The sequence below is a fragment of the Oncorhynchus keta genome, chromosome 34, assembly GCF_023373465.1.
Source record: "Oncorhynchus keta strain PuntledgeMale-10-30-2019 chromosome 34, Oket_V2, whole genome shotgun sequence".
NCBI lineage: Eukaryota > Metazoa > Chordata > Actinopteri > Salmoniformes > Salmonidae > Oncorhynchus > Oncorhynchus keta.
In genome coordinates, this window is record NC_068454.1 from 71,316,761 (window position 1) to 71,338,221 (window position 21,461).

The following is a 21,461-nucleotide window of genomic DNA, read 5'->3' on the forward strand; positions in this document are numbered from 1 at the left end:
TTTCTGAATAACTATCGGCACCTAAATAGTTATCAGTTAATCATATCGCATCGGCTAACCGTCAATCATGTTCAAATTACCCGCCCCTTTCGCGCGTTGACGAAAACCATTGACCAATCTGTATGGTCATTCACTCACTCAAAATGGCGGCGGTCACCACTGGGATGAATATTGTATTTTGTCTCACGAGCTGACAATCGGCGTGTCGGTTCTGTTTAAGTACTACTATAGCAGTTAGTCACCGTCATTTTGTGATGGTGAATACAATTTCGATATTATTCAGAAGCGCGTTCACATGAAGTTCACCCATATCAAACTACACGGAACAAAAATAAACGCTACATTCAAATTAATTCAGCCCTAATCTATGGATTTCACAGGACTGAGCAGGGGCACAGCCACGGGTGGGTTTAGGCCCACTCATTAGAACATGTTTCCCCAACAAAGGGGCTTTATTACAGACAGATATGCTCCTCAGCTGATCCAGCAGATGAGGCCAGGTGTATAGGTCCTGGGTACACGTGGTCTGCAGTTGTGAGACCAGACATACATACTTGCTCAATTCTCTAAAACATTGAGGCAGCTCATGGTAGAGAATGACCATTCAATACCCTGGCAACAGCTGGTGGACATTCCTGCAGTCAGCATGACCATTACTTATGTCATGGCAACATATTGTTCCTCCAACCATGTCTTAAAAGCACAGAACTAAATAAAATATACAACCACAATGTTTTAATAAAAAAAGTAAAGGTACAAAATCACATTTAAGTCAAAGTGAAACATACATAGGTGTAAGCCAGTCTTGTTTTAACATCAAGGGAAAATAATTATTTGACTTCAATGATAAACTTAAACAGTTCTTTAAAAGCATTAGATTTCAAATGAATGTGAATAAACAAAAAAACACAGTTAAATCATTCAGGCTTTCCCTCTGTACACTACTTTACATGGCACTACAGAGTTTATTAGCAACGTGAATTTCACCCCGACAACACTCTCCCCAGACCAAAAAAAAACATATGTACTTCTAAACCGTCTAAGCTCTGGAGACAGGAATACTGAAATGGTCCGTTTGGATATGGGTGTAAGCATGTGGGGGTCCAATCAGTGCCTTGATAAATCCCAGTGCTGAGCACCCTCCATGGCAGAGGTGGATCCACAAAAAGTCACTATGCCACAGCTGCTACGGGCCAGTTCACTTCTTATTCTTGGGAGCAGGTCTGTAGGAAGGAATATTTGATGAATTCATACTATAAAGACAAAATACATGTCAGAATTCTCAAAATGCAGACCATATACAAAAATCTGCATTTTAAATTTAGTGAGTTTTGTTTGTTGCTTCAATAGTGACTGGGGCATGTAACTATAGTTTTCCATCACAGAAAATATACTAAAGCAACAAAATACCTTAATTCAGACAACAGAAGTGCAATGCTATTTGGCTAGCAGCCACACAAGTAAATGTACTTACAATGAAAAAGCAAGGTATTTTTTGCTATGTTTATCATAGAAATAAGTTAGCCAGCTACATTTCCTAATGTTTTGCTTGACGTTCATCTTGCATTTTACCAGAGAAAGGTAGGTTATGCCAAGAAAAGTACCGGAGAAAAGTAGCTACACATCAGCCAGAACGCTGTCTGAATATGTCACCCCGAGTGGAAAAGTGCAACTGAAAAAAATTAGTCTGAGCAGAAAATTGCAATAAGCAGTATTTTAGATCAACGTTTACAAAACGCAGCAAGATACTTGTTACACGTTATTATTTCATTAACGTGACCTGTGTATATTTAGAAACAAGCATTTCCTCACCTGTAGATTCCTACTACGATGGCGTGATCTCTCTCATAAGGCTCCAATGTCAGCTGCTCCTGGGGCTTCATGTTTTCCGAGCCCATCTTCTTCACCTCCGCAGCAAACACAGCCTCCGGTGCTGCCGTTGAATCAATGCAGTTTGCCTGGAGGGAGAAGAGACAAACTTTAATCCCATTGCAACTGAGGCACTGGCCCCCAGTAAGAGCAATCTAGGTTGCTCCAAAAATCAAAAGCTTTGCAGTTCAAAGCAAAATGTTCAACGTCTAATATCTTAATTTGCCTGTTTAAGAATAGTATTCCAGAAGATGGCACCACTAATTCTGAATAACACCGTTTTGAACAGTTTCAATGTTTCACCTTGATTGAGATGACAAAGTGCCCTCCGTTCTTAAGGAAATTGTGAGCATTGAGTGCAACAATTCTGGTCTGATCAGGCTGGGCCACATCAGCGAAGATGACATCTACCATGCCTGCATAAAGAGGGTACAGACAGAGCTGGTAAAATATAAACTTCCACAGTATTTTTGCATCAGTGTATGATTTTGATGACTTACCAACAAGCATGCGGTATTTGTGTGGATGCCGGGCATCCTCAATGATGGGAATGATGTTGGTTCTCTTTTTGGCAACATTGAGCAGATCACGTCCTGACCTGTGAGAGAACTCCACAGCATACACAAGACCCTCCTGCAAAACAGAGGAAAAGCCTCATTACATGTACAGGGGTGGAGGACCACACTTCATTGTGAGAATTATCGAGTAGCCCAACTAAACCAATGACAGTTCTGATTATGCGTGGAAAAAATATATACTCACAGGTCCAACGATGTCTGACACATGGGACACTGTCGTCCCTGATGCGGCACCCAGGTACATGACCTTCGAGCCAGGTTTGATGTGGATCTGATCAACTCCTCCCAAGATGGCTGCTGCCAGCTTTGACCGGAAAGGGTTCCACGCTCTGTACTCAATCTTTGTTTCTCCTTCCTCGACAGACATCCTTTTTTCTCCATACACGGACTCTCCAATCACCATGTTCTTTGTCACCAGGGCATCTTCCTTACCACGGCAGATGAACACTCCTGAGGGCAGGAAAATGGAGACGTGTGAAATTACAACACTCCAATATATTGGGAAGTTTACAGTTCAGAAGAAACATTTTGCACAGAGTGGGTGCTGCTGAACAACACAAACAATAGTGCAACTACAGGCCTCTGCTGGAGACAGCTTGTATTGCACAGCTCCAAATTTTCCACTCACCTTCATGTCTATGAGGCTCCACAGTGACTTTCCTGCCAGCCCCGAAGCCGCCACGTCCACCTCTACCCCTGGGGGTGCCACGACCACCTCCACGGCCTCTGAAGCCACCCTCACCGCTTGGAGACCTAAATCCACCTCCTGTAACAGGGAAATAACAAGTAATGTCCCGTTTGTACACAAATTAACCACGTGCAGTAAACAACTTTCATCCATGGCAATAGCGCAAAACTTGATGTGTTATGTCACATTAGGTTGACCTCAAATATGTGATAATGCTCATCAGTCAGGTAAACTTACACAAGACGGAACAGGCATGTACCTATAACATGTCAAATAAAATCTAGCTATGTTTGACTTACCACCTCTGCCTCGGAATCCTCCTCGTCCGCCTCTATCTCCAAAACCCCCCCGTCCACCACCTCTGTCTCCAAAGCTTCCTCTTCCCCGGAAGCCTCCTCTGCCGCCTCGATCACCACCCCGGGGGCTGAATCCTTAAAGAATATGAAAAAAATTGAGATCAACCTTCAAATATATGGCACATGACATGGTGCAAACAAATGAATGAGATGCTTCAGATTGATGGTACATGTTATAGTATAGATTACTTCTCGAATCATAAATTCCAACAACTAATGCATGGTGGAATTGATACCCTAATAGCGGTTCAAAAAAGGGCTACAAAGAACTTGGAAATGGAATAGGATAGTCAATATTTTTGAATGTCTAGGTGTTAAGTTTGCCAGCAAACTAGAAGACTGCATTTGAGCTTGAGTGGTAAACCAAAGATAATGGGTAAACAGCATGACACGGCCGGCAATGAATATAGATAATGCAATGGGCTAGTTAGTGACCTGGTTACCAATGCTAGCATGTTGCGAGCACATGTGCCAATAACGTTTGACCGATATTTGGCTAGGCACTCAAAATCAAAATCACGTTCAGGCAAAATAACAATAGGTGTGTTGTGTGCGAACAATAACTACATAGATTGCTTGAAAGCTAATTAGCTAAAGTTAGTGCGTATGAACACGTGTTTAGTTTGTGCCATGCGGGCTGTACCATTGCGAAAAATGTGCATTAAATCACAGAAGCAGCAAAGACAGTCCAAACACTTTAATATTAATGATCAATAATGAAATCGAACACAAACACATCGTACGTGTAACTGTATAGTTAGCTACATGCACGATTTACTTGTTCAAGTTGTGTGAGAGAAATCATGGCTAACGTTAATGCTCGCAACACCAGGCCGGAAGATGAAACTTCACAATACAATTTGTCCTTCATAATAGTAAGACTTACGGGCATATACATTATGTATCCCCGTCTACTCAATTGGTCAAATAAACTTACCTGGTGTCATATTTGGTAAATTGCTGTGCTCTCAATCTAAAACAGCTCGAAATTGTTTTGCTCGGTCTTCTCTCTCTTCCTCTCCTGAACACGCAGCACACACTACCTAGCAATGTGGCCATGCGTCATCAGACTCCTCCTTCCCATGATACACCACGGTCTGGACGCTCTTGAGCCCAAGACTACAGAGTTTAAAAAAAATACAAAATAATACTGCCTGCAGTCCTGACGGATCATAAAGTCATATGGCTGACTAAAAATGTGCAGTAATGATGATACGAAATACTCTATTGGGAACTGCTTAAATTTAAAATCTGCTCAGCCTGTACTACTTAAGGGAAACGGCTTGGTTTAAGAAGATGTGAGGTAACTGAGCTCTCTAAGAAGCTTGATCTTAATTAGAACGCTAAATTGAATGATTTACAGAATCAACTAGATATACTTTATGAGGAAAAAGCTAGAGGAGCCTCTATAAGATCCAGAAAATAATGGCTTGAAAAGAACAGCAGATACTTTCATTTGGAAAAGAGGAGAGGGAACTCAACACACTCCGGAAATGTAAGATTAATGGGGATAGAGTTATCAGACTTTACCACTAAATAAAGAGAATCTTTACTCCTTCGATAACAGTTTGAGTGACTAAGGATCTCCTTGAATTTATAGAGAATGTTAACTCAGTGAAGAATCCAATCGGTCTTGATGTCAAGATTTATCCATTATGGACATCCAATATGGGGTTGCTCAATAAAAATATCTCTGGGATGAGATGGATTAACCTCTGAATTTTACAAAACTTTCTCTGACAAAATAGTGCCATTTTTACATGAACAAAGAGGTTATAAACCTGCCTCTCTGAAGCAATGGGTTATTACTCTTATACCTAAACCACACAAGGATCTCTTAATTATTGGTGTCCAATCACACTCCTAGATAACGAATACAAAATTATAGCCTCAAGCTTTGCGAAAAGGTTAAAATCGTGTTTGAATGATCTGATTGCTGAATGTCAATCAGGGTTTATGAAAGGGCACCATATATCTAATAATCTGAGGCTGGTGTTAGATTTGGTTGAGTACTGTGATCTAGTGGATGACTTCCCTGTTGGATTTTCAGAAAGCATCTGATACCGTAAGTCACAATTTTATCTTTGATTATCTTAAGCATTAAGTTTGGTCATTTTTTTGTTGATGCTATTATAATTTTATAATGGTGGCAATAGCTGTATCAAACTGTCATGGAACATCATCAAGGTAAACCTTCAGGATTGGTGGGTCCCCTGCCGGATGGTTGAGCTAACGTAGGCTAATGCGATTAGCATGAGGTGTAAGTAACAATTTCCCAGGACAGACATATCTGATATTGGCAGAAAGCTTAAATTCTTGTTAATCTAACAGCACTGTCCAATTTACAGTAACTATTACAGTGAAAGAATACCATGCTAATGTTTGAGGAGAGTGCACAGTTTTGAACATGAAGTTATTAATAAACAAATTAGGCACATTTGGGCAGTCTTGATACAAAATGATAAACAGAATGGCAATGGTTCATTGGATCAGTCTGAAACGTTGCACATACAGTGCTGCCATCTAGTGGCCAAAATCTAAATTGAACCTGGGCTGGATTAATACATTATGGCCTTTCTCTTGTATTTCAAAGATGGTACAAAAAAAAGTTGGTTCTTTCTTTGTATTATCTTTTACCAGATCTAATGTGTTATATTCTCCTACATTCCTTTCACATTTCCACAAACTGCAAAGTGTTTCCTTTCAAATGGTATCAAGAATATGCATATCCTTGCTTCAGCTAGATTTGTGCATGTCATTTTAGGTGAAAATTGTGTGTGGGGGGGGATCCCTAAGGTTTTAACATTTACAAAGTTGTCCAATCTCACCTTTTTTGTTAGTATCTTAAACATTATGCTCTTTAGTTTATCAAAGTCAATTTGAAGGCATGACATTATAGGCCAAAGATCAAGATATTCCCAACTGGCACATGACGCCTCACTTTTTTGGGAAAAATGTTCCACAAACTAGATTAGCATTGGATATTGTGAAGCAGTTCTCTAAAATGTAAATAGTCCGGGTGGCCACTTGATTAGTTGTTCAGCAGATTTGTGGCTTGGGGGAATAAGCTGTTACGCAGCCTTTTGTCCTGGACTTGGCGCTCTGGTTCCACTTGCCGTGTGGTAGCAGAGAGAACAGTCTATGACTTGGGTGACTGGAGTCTGGCAATTTTATTTGTCACATACACATGGTTAGCAGATGTTAATCCGAGTGTAGCAAAATGCTTGTGCTTCTAGTTCCGACAATTTTTTGTGCCTTTGTAACAGTATAACTTTAGACCGTCCACTCGCCCATACCCGGGTGCGAACCAGGGACCCTCTGCACACATCAACAACAGTCACCCTCGAAGCATCGTTACCCATCGCTCCACAAAAGCCGCGGCCCTTGCAGAGCAAGGAGAACCACTACTTCAAGGTCTCAGAGCAAGTGACGTCACCGATTGAAACGCTATGTAGCGCGCACCACCGCTGACTAGCTAGCTGTTTCACATCCGTTACACCTTCCTCTGACACCACCTCGTTTATAGGTGGATATCAGGAAGCTTGGCCCCAGTGATGTGCTGGGCCGTACACACTACCCTCTGTAGCGCCTTATGGTCAGATGCCGAGCAGTTGCCATACCAGGCGGGGATGCAACCGGTCAGGATACTCTCGATGGTGCAGCTGTAAAACCTTTTGTGGATCTGGGGACCCATGCCAAATCTTTTCAGTCTCCTGAGGTGGAAAAAGTGTTGCCGTGCCCTCTTCACAACTGTCTTGGTGTGTTTGGAGCATGATAGTTTGTTGGTGATGTGGATGCCAAGGAACTTTCGACCCGCTCCACTTCAGTCCCGTCGATATTAAAGGCGGCCTGTTTGGCCCTCCTTTTCCTATCGTCCACAATCAGCTCCTTTGTCTTGCTCACAGAGAGAGAGGTTGTTTGGTATTATATCTTTCCAAATGTGAGATATTTGTTCTGAAAGGAGCTGTCAATCCAGCAGATTAACATCTCTGAAAAATAAACTGTAACCTACCTCAGTGTAATAATCACCAAAAATCTAAAGGCTGTGAATGATCTTAATATCAGGCAAAATGACAGGTCAAGGGGAGGCAGAGGTCAGTAATCCAGATCAGAGTCCATGAGGTACAGAAAGGTAGGCAGTCTCGGGGTCAGGGCAGGCAGAGGTCAATAATCCAGAGTGGTGTGACAAGGTACAGAACAGCAGGCAAAATAGGGGGAAAACGGGAACTAGAAAAAGACAGGCGCAAGGGGAAAAAACTGGTAGACATAAAGAACAAAACAAACTAGCAGAGAACACAGGTATATATACACTGGGGGAAATGGAGAAGATGGGCGACACCTGGAGGGGGGTGGAGAGGTGAAACAGATCAGAAACACTTCATTTGAATCCTGTAACTGAATCTATCAGAAATACATTTTCCTCATGGTTAGGGAGGGATTTAAATCTTCGGGGGAGAGGGCTTCTACCTAAAGCTGAGGGGCTATCTTTTTTCCCAAATACACTTTAGATAGGCTATTGTACAACTTCATATGGAAAAGTGGGATAAAATCTTTACTTCAGAATAATGCATATTTTGGAACATCTATTGTAAGTGATATCCAGGTGAATGGCATAGGTTTACCAGATAAGAAATTCAGCAATCGTTTAATATGGGATATTTTCTACAGGAATTCTATTCCTTCTGCTATATGTTGTTGGGCTTCATTGTTTGATGTAAACTGGCGCCGTGCTTGGCTCACTCCACACAAATTGGTTTCAAATGAAATGGGTCTTCCGTATTTAACCCAACCCCTCCGAATCGACATCCACGACGCCCAGGGAACAGTGGGTTAACTGCCTTGCTCAGGGGCAGAACAACAGATTTTTACCTTGTCAGCTCGGGGATTCCATCCAGCAACCTTCCGATTACTGGCCAAGCGCTCTAACCACTAGGCTACCTGCGCCCCTCAAAAGGAAATCTTCTTTAAGATTGTCCGTAGATTCTGCCTGTGTAATAACTTGATTTCTAAATACACTGCTCCAAAAAATAAAAGGAACACTAAAATAACACATCCTAGATCTGAATGAATGAAATATTCTTATTAAATACTTTTTTCTTTACATAGTTGAATGTACTGACAACACAATCACACAAAAAAATGATCATTTATTATTTATCAACCCATGGAGGTCTGGATTTGGAGTGACACTCAAAATTAAAGTGGAAAACCACACTACAGGCTGATCCAACTTTGATGTAATGTCCTTAAAACAAGTCACAATGAGGCTCAGTAGTGTGTGTGGTCTCCACGTACCTGTATGACCTCCCTACAACGCCTGGGCATACTCCTGATGAGGTGGGGGATGGTCTCCTGAGGGATCTCCTCCCAGACCTGGACTAAAGCATCCGCCAACTCCTGGACAGTCTGTGGTGCAACGTGGCATTGGTGGATGGAGCGAGACATGATGTCCCAGATGTGCTCAATTGGATTCAGGTCTGGGGAATGGGCGGGCCAGTCCATAGCATCAATGCCTTCCTCTTGCAGCAACTGCTGCAGGAACTGCTGACACACTCCACATGAGGTCTAGCATTGTCTTGCATTAGGAGGAACCCAGGGCCAACCGCACCAGCATATGTTCTCACAAGGGGTCTGAGGATCTCATCTCGGTACCTAATGGCAGTCAGGCTACCTCTGGCGAGAAACATGGAGGGCTGTGCGGCCCCCCAAAGAAATGCCACCCCACACCATGACTGACCCACCGCCAAACCGGTCATGCTGGAGGATGTTGCAGGCATCAGAACGTTCTCCACGGCGTCTCCAGACTCTGTCACGTGCTCAGTGTGAACCTGCTTTCCTCTGTGAAGAGCACAGGGCGCCAGTGACGAATTTGCCAATCTTGGTGTTCTCTGGCAAATGCCAAACATCCTGCACGGTGTTGGGCTGTAAGCACAACCCCCACCTGTGAACTTCAGGCCCTCATACCACCCTCACGGAGTCTGTTTCTGACTGTTTGAGCAAACACATGCACATTTGTGGCCTGTTGCAGGGCTCTTGCAGTGCTCCTCCTGCTCCTCCTTGCACAAATGCGGAGATAGCGGTCCTGCTGCTGGGTTGTTGCCCTCCTACGACCTCCTCCACGTCCCCTGATGTACTGGCCTGTCTCCTGGTAGCGCCTCCATGCTCTGGACACTACGCTGACAGACACAGCAAACCTTCTTGCCACAGCTCGCATTGATGTGCCATCCTGGATGAGCTGCACTACCTGAGCCACTTGTGTGGGTTGTAGACTCCGTCTCATGCTACCACTAGAGTGAAAGCACCGCCAGCATTCAAAAGTGACCAAAACATCAGCCAGGAAGCATAGGAACTGAGAAGTGGTCTGTGGTTACCACCTGCAGAACCACTCCTTTATTGAGGGTGTCTTGCTAATTGCCTATCATTTCCACCTGTTATCTATTCCATTTGCACAACAGCATGTGAAATTTATTGTCAATCAGTGTTGCTTCCTAAGTGGACAGTTGGATTTCACAGAAGTGTGATTGACTTGGAGTTACATTGTGTTGTTTAAGTGTTCCCTTTATTTTTTTGAGCAGTGTATATACATGATGTTACCAGTGAATGCAGGTTTGTGAACTAGAAACGGAATCTATTGAACACTTATTTTGTAATTGTTTACATAGTGAGGTGTTCTGGACTGATGTGAAACTATATCTTGGTAACAAAATGCATACAATCATTGAAATATCTAAGTTTGACATTATTTTACAACACAGACCCCAAAATTGAACGTCAGTATGTCATAAATCTCTTTATTTTACTAGGAACATTTTTCATACACAAATCAAAATGTTTTAAGAAAAATTGCCTTTTTCATTTAAAAAAATCTGATTTGCAAAATTATCCGGAATCATGAAAACAAATGCAAAACAAAATGTCTATTTAATTTGGTATAATGTGGATTTGTATTATTATTATTTATATTTTTTCATTTTCCTTATTTCTTTGTGTAATCCCTCTGGCTATTCTGTTTTTTTTGTGTTTTGCATGTTACTGTTTAATAATAATAAAAAATGAATATATACAAATTTGAACCCCACTCTATAAGTGACCACTATTCATGGGTACCAAGAGAAGCCAGGCTTCCCCAAAAATTTGACCAAGAAAAAAAATAAGAACACATAAAGTAATACATCTTTCGTCTCTCTGTGTTTCATAATGTTCCTTCAATTCGCAAGAGGCTGGCTGAATGTATCTCATCGGAGAAAGCATCTGAGTGAGCGAAACAGTGCCCCTCTGTCTCTCTACGTGTAGCCCACCTATCTGATGCTGTCTGGTCAAAACGAGTATGACATTGTTGCTGAATTAAATGCAAGGGAAGCCAGCAAGCATTTGACCTCCCTTGATAAATAAAGTTGAACAATTTAGCTAATCAGTGTTGAGCTCAACTGTGAATGGTCCTGGTGCACCTAAAAAAAGTGTCAAGGGAAGCCAGCTTGGATTTTGCTGTCACCTATCAAATCACATTTAGTCATTTTTTATTTAACCAGGTAGGCTAGTTGAAAACAAGTTCTCATTTACAACTGCAACCTGGCCAAGATAAAGCAAAGCAGTGCGACAAAAACAACACAGAGTTACACATGGGATCAACAGATGTACAGTCAATAACACAATAGAAAAATATATTTATAGTGTGTGCAAATGTAGAAGATTAGGGAGGTAAAGCAATAAATAGGCCATAGAGGTGAAATAATTACAATTTAGCATTAACACTGGAGTGATAGATGTGCAGATGATGATGTGCAAGTAGAGATACTGGGGTGCAATAGAGCAAAAAAGATAAATAACAATATGGGGATGAGGTAGTAGGGTGGGCTATTTACACATTGGCTGTGTACAGGTGCAATTCTCAGTTTGCTGCTCTGACAGCTGATGCTTAAAGTTGGAGAGGGAGATATAAGACTCCAGCTTCAGTGATTTTTGCAATTCGTTCCAGTCATTGACAGCAGAGAACTGGAAGGAAAAGCCTCCAAAGGAGGTGTTGGCTTTGGGGATGACCAGTGAGATATACCTGCTGGAGCGCATGCTACGGGTGGGTGTTGCTATGGTGACCAGTGATCTGAGATAAGGCAGAGTTTTACCTAGCAAAGACTTATAGATGACCTGGATCCAGTGAGTTTGGCATTGAATATGTAGCGAGGGCCAGCCAACGAGAGACTACAGGTCGCAGTGGTGGGTAGTATATGGGGCTTTGGTGACAAAACGGATGGCACTGTGAAAGACTACATCCAGTTTGCTGAGTAGAGTGTTGGAGGATATTTTGTAAATGACATCGCCAAAGTCAAGGATCGGTAGGATAGTCAGTTTTACGAGGGTATGTTTGGCAACATGAGTGAAGGAGGCTTTGTTGCGAAATAGGAAGTCAATTTTGGATGGGGATGCTTACTGTGAGTCTGGAAGGAAAGTTTACAGTCTAACCAGACACCTACGTATTTGTAGTTGTCCACATATTCCAAGTCAGAACCATCCAGAGTAGTGAACGCCAGTCGGGCGTGTGTGGGTAGCAATCGGTTGAAGAGCATACATTTAGTTTTACTTGCATTTAATAGCAAGAGGAGGCCACAGAAGGAGTGTTGTATGGCATTGAATCTCGTTTGGAGGTTTGTTAACAGTGTCCAAAGAAGGGACAGATGTATACAGAAATACATACAATGCATTCGGAAAGTATTCAGACCTTTTGACTTTTTCCACATTTGGTTACAGCCTTATTCTAAAATTGACAAAATATTTTTTTCCCTCATCAATCTACACACAATACCCCATAATGACAAAGCAAAAACATGTTTTTAGAAATACAGTAGAGTACAGCAGAGCACAAACTCTACTGTGCTGTACTGTAGTGTGCTCCACTTTGCTGTACTGTAATTCCCAAACTTGCGAAGCATAGAAATCTATGATTGTTTCAGATTTGGTCTGGTCCGGACAAAACATATGTGGCCTTATTTAGGGGCGGAACTCGTTACAATAATATGCAAAATAAGGATATGGCATAGTTCTACCTTTGTGTACCTATTCAGGATACATCCCCATGCAGGGGTCGCGTTAACGCTGAAAAAAATACAAAACACATAAGACATTTTTCTGCATTTTATAAACACAAATCTAATAGGCTTTTATTGTAATTTTTGCTCAGCATCAGACTAATTTGTTGCTTCAGTTGCACTTCTCCACTTGGATGAGAATTGGATAAGAGCGTCTGCTAAATGACTTAAATGTAAATGAGGGCATTCTATCAGCTCTAACTGGTGCGTAGCAACTTTTTTCCAGTACTTTTCTCGGGGTAGCCTACTTTTCTACAGTAAAATGCTAGATTAACTTCAAACAAACATTCTAAGCTCATGTTAGCCAAATAGAGTTGCGCTTCTGTTGTCATCTGATGAAAATTAAGCTATTTTCTGCAGAATGTGTTGCACTGATGTATTTTCTGTAAAGTAAAATTATAGCTGCACGCCCCTGATCTCTCTATTGAAGCAAAAAAAACACTGACTTTCAATATAAAATGTAGGTGAAATATTTTAAAACGCAGATTTTTTTATGGTCTGCATTTTGAAAATGCAGATTTCTGAACTCTAACTTGACCCCTGCCATGAATAAAATTATATTCGTATTTATAATTTTATGAATATTACATGATGCAAATCCACTCAAAAACCAATATATATATTTTTTTTAAACTCTGGTATGATTTCATAGCTGACACCCCATTCTTAATGCAGACATCTTTGAATCTTAATTCTGCGTTTTTGGAAAACATGGTCGCATAAAAAACAAAAAATGTTTTTATTCTGTTACCAAACTTTGCATCTGCACAGTTCTTCCATTAAATATGTTTTCGTGAAATTGTATTTTATTTCTTCAAAGTAGTTCTTGTGCATAGTTGTATGGTTTTTGTTTGGCATACATTTAAAGTGAAAAATCTGAGTCAAAGCGTAATTCCGTTACCGTGGAAATTCCCATCTACAAAAAAGCTAATGTGTCTACAAAAAGCTAATGTGTAGGCTAAATACACTATTGCAGATTTTATTTAATTGAGCCAAACCTATTTACTTTGAAGGTTAACTTGGAATGCATTGCTGCTGTGGATGACTTGCCACTTGTGGAATACACTGTATTGTATTAGTTCATGATAGGTTGGTGTATGAAGGACAGAATTGAGGCCTCTTATCCCCGCAGGTTCACATATTGCATTCATTACATTACATTTACATTTAAGTCATTTAGCAGACGCTCTTATCCAGAGCGACTTACAAATTGGTGCATACACCTTATGACATCCAGTGGAACAGCCACTTTACAATAGTGCATCTAAATCTTTTTAGGGGGGGGGGGTGAGAAGGATTACTTACCCTATCCTAGGTATTCCTTGAAGAGGTGGGGTTTCAGGTGTCTGCGGAAGGTGGTGATTGACTCCGCTGTCCTGGCGTCGTGAGGGAGTTTGTTCCACCATTGGGGGGCCAGAGCAGCGAACAGTTTTGACTGGGCTGAGCAGGAACTGTACTTCCTCAGTGGTAGGGAGGCGAGCAGGCCAGAGGTGGATGAACGCAGTGCCCTTGTTTGGGTGTAGGGCCTGATCAGAGCCTGGAGGTACTGAGGTGCCGTTCCCCTCACAGCTCCGTAGGCAAGCACCATGGTCTTGTAGCGGATGCGAGCTTCAACTGGAAGCCAGTGGAGAGAGCGGAGGAGCGGGGTGACGTGAGAGAACTTGGGAAGGTTGAACACCAGACGGGCTGCGGCGTTCTGGATGAGTTGTAGGGGTTTAATGGCACAGGCAGGGAGCCCAGCCAACAGCGAGTTGCAGTAATCAAGACGGGAGATGACAAGTGCCTGGATTAGGACCTGCGCCGCTTCCTGTGTGAGGCAGGGTCGTACTCTGCGGATGTTGTAGAGCATGAACCTACAGGAACGGGACACCGCCTTGATGTTAGTTGAGAACGACAGGGTGTTGTCCAGGATCACGCCAAGGTTCTTAGCGCTCTGGGAGGAGGACACAATGGAGTTGTCAACCGTGATGGCGAGATCATGGAATGGGCAGTCCTTCCCGGGAGGAAGAGGAGCTCCGTCTTGCTGAGGTTCAGCTTGAGGTGGTGATCCGTCATCCACACTGATATGTCTGCCAGACATGCAGAGATGCGATTCGCCACCTGGTCATCAGAAGGGGGAAAGGAGAAGATTAATTGTGTGTCGTCTGCATAGCAATGATAGGAGAGACCATGTGAGGTTATGACAGAGCCAAGTGACTTGGTGTATAGCGAGAATAAGAGAGGGCCTAGAACAGAGCCCTGGGGGACACCAGTGGTGAGAGCGCGTGGTGAGGAGACAGATTCTCGCCACGCCACCTGGTAGGAGCGACCTGTCAGGTAGGACGCAATCCAAGCGTGGGCCGCGCCGGAGATGCCCAACTCGGAGAGGGTGGAGAGGAGGATCTGATGGTTCACAGTATCGAAGGCAGCCGATAGGTCTAGAAGGATGAGAGCAGAGGAGAGAGAGTTAGCTTTAGCAGTGCGGAGCGCCTCCGTGATACAGAGAAGAGCAGTCTCAGTTGAATGACTAGTCTTGAAACCTGACTGATTTGGATCAAGAAGGTCATTCTGAGAGAGATAGCGGTAGAGCTGGCCAAGGACGGCACGCTCAAGAGTTTTGGAGAGAAAAGAGAGAAGGGATACTGGTCTGTAGTTGTTGACATCGGAGGGATCGAGTGTAGGTTTTTTCAGAAGGGGTGCAACTCTCGCTCTCTTGAAGACGGAAGGGACGTAGCCAGCGGTCAGGGATGAGTTGATGAGCGAGGTGAGGTAAGGGAGAAGGTCTCCGGAAATGGTCTGGAGAAGAGAGGAGGGGATAGGGTCAAGCGGGCAGGTTGTTGGGCGGCCGGCCGTCACAAGACGCGAGATTTCATCTGGAGAGAGAGGGGAGAAAGAGGTCAGAGCATAGGGTAGGGCAGTGTGAGCAGAACCAGCGGTGTCGTTTGACTTAGCAAACGAGGATCGGATGTCGTCGACCTTCTTTTCAAAATGGTTGACGAAGTCATCTGCAGAGAGGGAGGGGGGGGGGGATTCAGGAGGGAGGAGAAGGTGGCAAAGAGCTTCCTAGGGTTAGAGGCAGATGCTTGGAATTTAGAATGGTAGAAAGTGGCTTTAGCAGCAGAGACAGAGGAGGAAAATGTAGAGAGGAGGGAGTGAAAGGATGCCAGGTCCGCAGGGAGGCGAGTTTTCCTCCATTTCCGCTCGGCTGCCCGGAGCCCAGATTCAGAATGTATTCAGACCCCTTCACCTTTCCCAAATGTTGTTACGTCACAAACTTGTTTTAAAATGGATTACATAAAAATGTTCCTCATCAATCTCCATACCCCATAATGACAAAACACAAAACAGGTTTTATAAATGTATTTTTTTTTAAATTAAATGATTAAAAAAAATATTAAAAAACAGATACCTTATTTACATAAGTACTCAGACCCTTTGCTATGAGACTCGAAATTGAGCTCAGGTGCATCCTTTTTCCATTGATCATCCTTGATGTTTCCACAACTTCATTGGAGACCACCTGTGGTAAATTTAATTGATTTGGAAAGGAACACACCTGTCTATATAAGGTCCCACAGTTGACAGTGCATGTCAGAGCAAAAACCAAGCCATGAGGTTGATGGAATTGTCTGTAGAGGCTTGTGTCGAGGCACAGATCAGGGGAAGGGTATCAAAAACTTTCTGCAGCATTGAAGGTCCCCAAGAACACAGTGGCCTCCATCATTCTTAAATGGAAGAAGTATGTAACCACAAAGACTCTTCCTAGAGCTGGCCACCTGGCCAAACTGAGCAATTGGGGGAGAAGTGCCTTGGTCAGGGAGGTGACCAAGAACCCGATGGTCACTCTGACAGAGCCCCAGAGTTCCTCTGTGGAGATGGGAGAACCTTCCAGAAGGACAACTATCTCTGCAGCACTCCACCAATCAGACTTTTATGGTAGAGTGGCCAGACGGAAGCCACTCCTAAGAAAAAGGCACATGACAGCCCGCTTGGAGTTTGCCAAAAGCACCTAAAGGACTCTCAGACCATGAAAAACAAGATTATCTGATCTGATGAAACAAAGATTGAACTCTTTGTCCTGAATGCCAAGCGTCACTTCTGGAGGAAACCTGCCACCATTGCTACAGTGAAGAATGGTGGTGGCAGCATCATGCTGTAGGAATGTTCTTCAGGGACTGGGAGACTAGACAGGTTTGAGGGAAAGATGAACATAGCAAAGTACAGATAGATCCTTGATGAAAACCTGCTCCAGAGCGCTCAGGGCCTCAGACTGGGGAGAAGGTTCACCTTTCAACAGGACAATGAGCCTTAGGACACAGCCAAGACAATGCAGGTAGGGCTTCGGGACAAGTTTCTGAATGTCCTTGAGTGCCCAGCCAGAGCCCGGACTTGAACCCGATTTAACATCTGTGGAGAGACCTGAAAATAGCTGTGCAGCGACGCTCCCATCCAACCTGACAGAGCTTGAGAGGAACTGCAGAGAATGGGATTAACTCTGCAAATACAGGTGTACTAAGCTTGTAGTGTCATACCCAAGAAGACTTGAGGTGTAGTCGCTGCAAAAAGGTACTTCACAAAATACTGAGTAAAGGGTCTGAATACTTATGTAAATGTGATTTTCTGTTATTTTGATACATTTGCAAAAATGTCTAAAAACCTGTTTTTGCTTTGTCATTATAGGGTACTGTGTAGATTGATGAGAGGGGAAAAAACTATTTAATCCATTTCAGAATAAGGCTGCAACATAATGTGGAAAAAGTCAAAGTGTCCGAATGCACTGTACAGAAAGAACTTGAATTGTTGCAGCTGTTTGTATTGTTGTCCTTCGGTGGCTAGCTAGCTACCTAAAATGGTCCCTTTCCTAAATTAGCCATGGATAGAGATAGGGATTTGTATTTGTGGTTTTACTTAATTCTCCCTACTGGCCAATGATTATAACAGCGTTTCTGATTCAACCATTAATACATACATTGTTGTGCCCCTGGCCTGAGAGGATGGAAGTTCAATATGTAGCTAGATGTAAAAGGCTCATGTTAACTAGCTAATGTTGCCCATGAATGAAAGTTAGGCTAGCGAGCAAACATTTTAGCTCGGTAGTTTAGGACAACAAAAAAGGAAAGCTTGTACTGTATGACAGAGAGATAGACCGTTTGGTCAACATGAAAGAGAAGAGGATGGCATTGGTGTTTCTCTACAAGTAGGGTCAACATGATTTTTATACTTGCACACATACCTACACACGCACACAGAAATCAGAACCATTGACAGCCAATTCATATGTAGCTTGTGTTGATTTGGATTCAATTGTTTTTGGTATCTTTTAGTTGTCACTTTATTAGACTAAGCAGAGGTGATTTGATGATTTTGAAATGTTTAAGTTTAAATGGTGCTGGTATAGTGGAGGCAGCTCCTGTTTTCTTTGCGACTTGCAGTAACCCTCTTTGGTTCTGAGTCAATAGTTGTTTAGTGGTCCAAAAATGTTGTAAACATTAACTTGCATGACCATGCTGTCTGTTACGTGCTTTGTGGACTTCACCGGGCAGAGGTTGCTCTCCGGTTTTGTAATAAAACAAGTGTGGTTTAATTTATTCTGCTACTGTGCCTTCTTATTGTCTCTGCCTTTAGGCCTATATATACTGGTCACAAGGCATATGAATTAGCTGGTTATAGAGCAAACAATGCAATTATCACAACACATGTAATATGCCTTTTTTTGTGGGGCTTCCCCAGGGATTTTACCCACACCCCACTACTGATTTTATCCCAATGTAATCAAGGTTTGGAAATGGAATCATGGAGAGGCCAGAGATAGCCAGACTAGTAATGTGGGCTAAGGAACAGAAGTTGGGCTTTGGAGAAATGCCATCAGTGTATGCTCTGCAAACAATGAAAGCGTGGCAAGAGTGTGCGTGGTGAAAATATAGACAGGGTTATGTACAGCGAGGAAGAAGAAGAGCCGAGTGTAGTGGGAAGATGTGTGTTTATTAAGAAATGGGCCAAGTACAAGCCCTATTCGACTGACTCTGATGGCTCAGAAATTGAACCTGAGGAGCGTGAGGATGAATTACCTGTGGTGGCAGGTGTGATGAAGACCTCAGAGTCTCGCCCCAATGGTCATCCAAATGATGATTCGGGCCCAGAAGGAGAGACATTTTTGGAGAAAGTGGATCCCTGCCTTTTGGCTGATAGTTGTCTCAGGCTGGGTAGAAAATAGGTTGGGTACTGTTAAATTGGTGAAGGTAGCTCGAAGTGGACTTGTGATTATTTTCTGTATTTCTTCTATCCAGAGGGAGCATCACGTGATTAGGGACAAGATCTGTGACTTGCTTTGCTCTCCGGAGCAGTGCACCTTTGAAAAGAGTGATTACTGGGGTGATGTTAAGTGTTGTAGAGCAACTGAAATTGAAAATTCCCTGTGTCAGTGACGCCTGCCGTTTTGTGTGACGCAGACCCGGTGGCAAGCGTGGTGAAACTGAGAAGACACTGTCTTTCCTTTTGGGTTTTGAAGCAGAGTCTTCACCTGACAAAGTCATGTTAGGATATATCAGTTAACATTGAGGGCTTTTGTGCCAAATCCACTAAGGTGTTTATGGTCATATTGTAGCAGTGTGTAGGAGGGAGATTCAGAGATGTGAGAAGTGTGAAGAGGGCATGGGACAAAGTAATGTGTAGTATCGTTGGAAAAAACTGTGTCAATTATGGGGGTGCCCATGTTGCTGGGGATCAGAAGTGACCGATGTGAGAGAGACAGGTTGAGATTGCCAGGGTCAGAGTAGAACAGAAGGTGTCATATACTGAGGCAGTGAAGAGAGTAGAGGATGATTCGTCAAGGGTGAGTAGTAGGCTTAGGCCAGTACAGAGTGATACAAATTTGAGCTTCAGTAAAGTTAACTTCTTAGCATTCATTGCCATGGTTATCAATTGTACCTCAGAAATGGAACGTAAATCACAGAAACATTATTTTGTGGTGGCAGTTGCGGAGAAGTACTTGGGTGTACAGAAGAGTTACAAGGTGTTTTGATTGAAAGAGTCCCGTCCGCCCAAGCCATCGGCCTGGTGTAGGATCAGTTAGGGTCAAAGTAGTGGAATGGGGTGGTGATTTGTATGCATTTATGAAATAGTGGTATATGTAGGTGGAGGGTTCGTTGGTTGCAATTCTTTCCTTTTCCCCCTCCTTTTACATTTTTCTATCACAAAATGTAACAGGATTGAACACACACTACCACACAGTAGGCGGCAGCATGCAAACAAAATGTGCAAACTCCATGATACCAAAGAATAAGTAATCAAGATTTTAAATGATGTTTTTGTCAAATACTATAATTATTTGAGCTTCATGTGGTCAATTTGCGGCGTACAAATGATTTATAATAATGTTCCAGCCCCCCGACCATCCACTCAAATCATCCTGCGGCTGAATGTAGTTGATGACCCCTGCCATAGGGACTATGGTGACGACATACAAGATATCGAAAAGTTGTTCTCCATGGATATTCAATTGCATTTAGTGTCAATTCTAACGATCCAACTGAATTTTTTCTTTAAGATTATATGCATTTTTAGACACTACACGTAGGCCACTGGCTTCCGATTTAGCTCTGTGTGAAGGAGCCTACAATGCATTAGAGTTATTGAATCGTTCTTTTGATTTAACTGAGGGGAACTGATCAAAGTGTGAAACGCTCTACCTTAAACAACTGATCCTTGATTCTGATACGGTTTTGGAAACCTTGAACACTCAACTTATTTATCACCCCCAAAAAACTTTACAAATGGACTGGAAAAGATACACTGGCTACTGTTCGATGTTTTACCACAGATTTCCACCAAGGTTTTTTGTGTAGCACAGCTTCAAGCCAAGGTTTTTTGTTCCCTCCCAAGTTACCATTTGTAGTTCAGGTCAATGTGCAACACAAAATACCTCTGTGGGATTCTGTGTTAAAACAGCAGACAGTAAGTGTATCTGTCACGCATACTCCTGCTCCCTCCGGCTCTCAACGGCGCCTGTCTACTAACCACTGGTCCTGACAACCCACATTGTGCACACCTGGCAATCATTGCACACACCTGCTCCCCATCGTTAGCACACCTGGACTTCATCACCACCCTGATTACGCTCATATAACCCATACCAACCTGTCATCAGGCAGCATTGGTTCTGGTTTCATGTTTAGACCCTTCTCTTGATTTGTCACACACCATGACCACCACCATCATTATTAAACTCACCCTCTGCTTCCTGACTCCCAGCAGTCACATTAGAGTTCAGAAATCTGCATTTTCAAAACATCAATAAATCTGAATCCCCCCCCACCTGATCATAGAGTGATCAGGGGTGTGCAACTATTGTTCTCCTTCACAGAAAATGCGTTAGTGCAACACATTTGGCAGAAAATAACTTAATTTTCATCAGATGACAACAGAAATGAAATGCTATTTGGCTAGCAGCGACAAGTAAATTAACTTACAATTAAAAGGCAAGGTTTTTTTCGTTCCAAAAACAAATTTATGTTAATCATAGAAAGAATGTAGCCAGCTACATTTCCTAATGTTTTTTTTAAAACCTTTATTTAACTAGGCAAGTCAACAGCCTAGGAACAGTTGCCTGTTCAGGGGCAGAACGACATATTTGTACCTTGTCAGCTCAGGGATTTGAACTTGCAACCTTCCAATTACTAGTCCAACGCTCTAACCACTAGGCTACCCTGCCGCCCCAAGTTAATCATGCATTTCACCAGAGGATAATAGGCAACAACGAAGAAATATACCAGAGGTACACATTGGTGAATTCTCATCCGACTGGAGAAATGCAAGTCAATCACAGTATTTGTCTGGTGCCAAGCAGAAATTACAATAAGCATTGTAGCAAGATATTTCTTGCTGAAAAAAGGCAGAATTCTGCACTAACGTG

General features: G+C 42.7%; 1 protein-coding gene across 1 annotated transcript; it reads right to left on the reverse strand.

Moving 5' to 3' along the window:
- Positions 1–720: 720 nt before the first annotated feature.
- LOC118380105 (rRNA 2'-O-methyltransferase fibrillarin-like) lies at positions 721–4,597 on the reverse strand. Its single transcript, XM_035767104.2, has 8 exons — positions 4,429–4,597; positions 3,435–3,566; positions 3,076–3,213; positions 2,632–2,897; positions 2,370–2,502; positions 2,173–2,285; positions 1,813–1,958; positions 721–1,223 (listed from the first exon to the last, which is right to left on the reverse strand). The coding sequence occupies exons 1-8, from the start codon at positions 4,436–4,438 to the stop codon at positions 1,199–1,201; spliced, it is 963 nt and encodes a 320-aa protein (XP_035622997.1). The 5' UTR covers positions 4,439–4,597; the 3' UTR covers positions 721–1,198.
- Between the last annotated feature and the right edge of the window lie 16,864 nt (positions 4,598–21,461).

Bases quoted from the DNA above. Each gene is read 5' to 3' on its own strand.
- LOC118380105 (XM_035767104.2), bottom strand. The intron at 2,898-3,075 runs GTGAGTGGAAAA...TCCTGCCCTCAG, and splicing joins GGAGCCTCATAGACATGAAG to GAGTGTTCATCTGCCGTGGT. The intron at 2,286-2,369 runs GTAAGTCATCAA...CTCTTTATGCAG, and splicing joins CAAATACCGCATGCTTGTTG to GCATGGTAGATGTCATCTTC.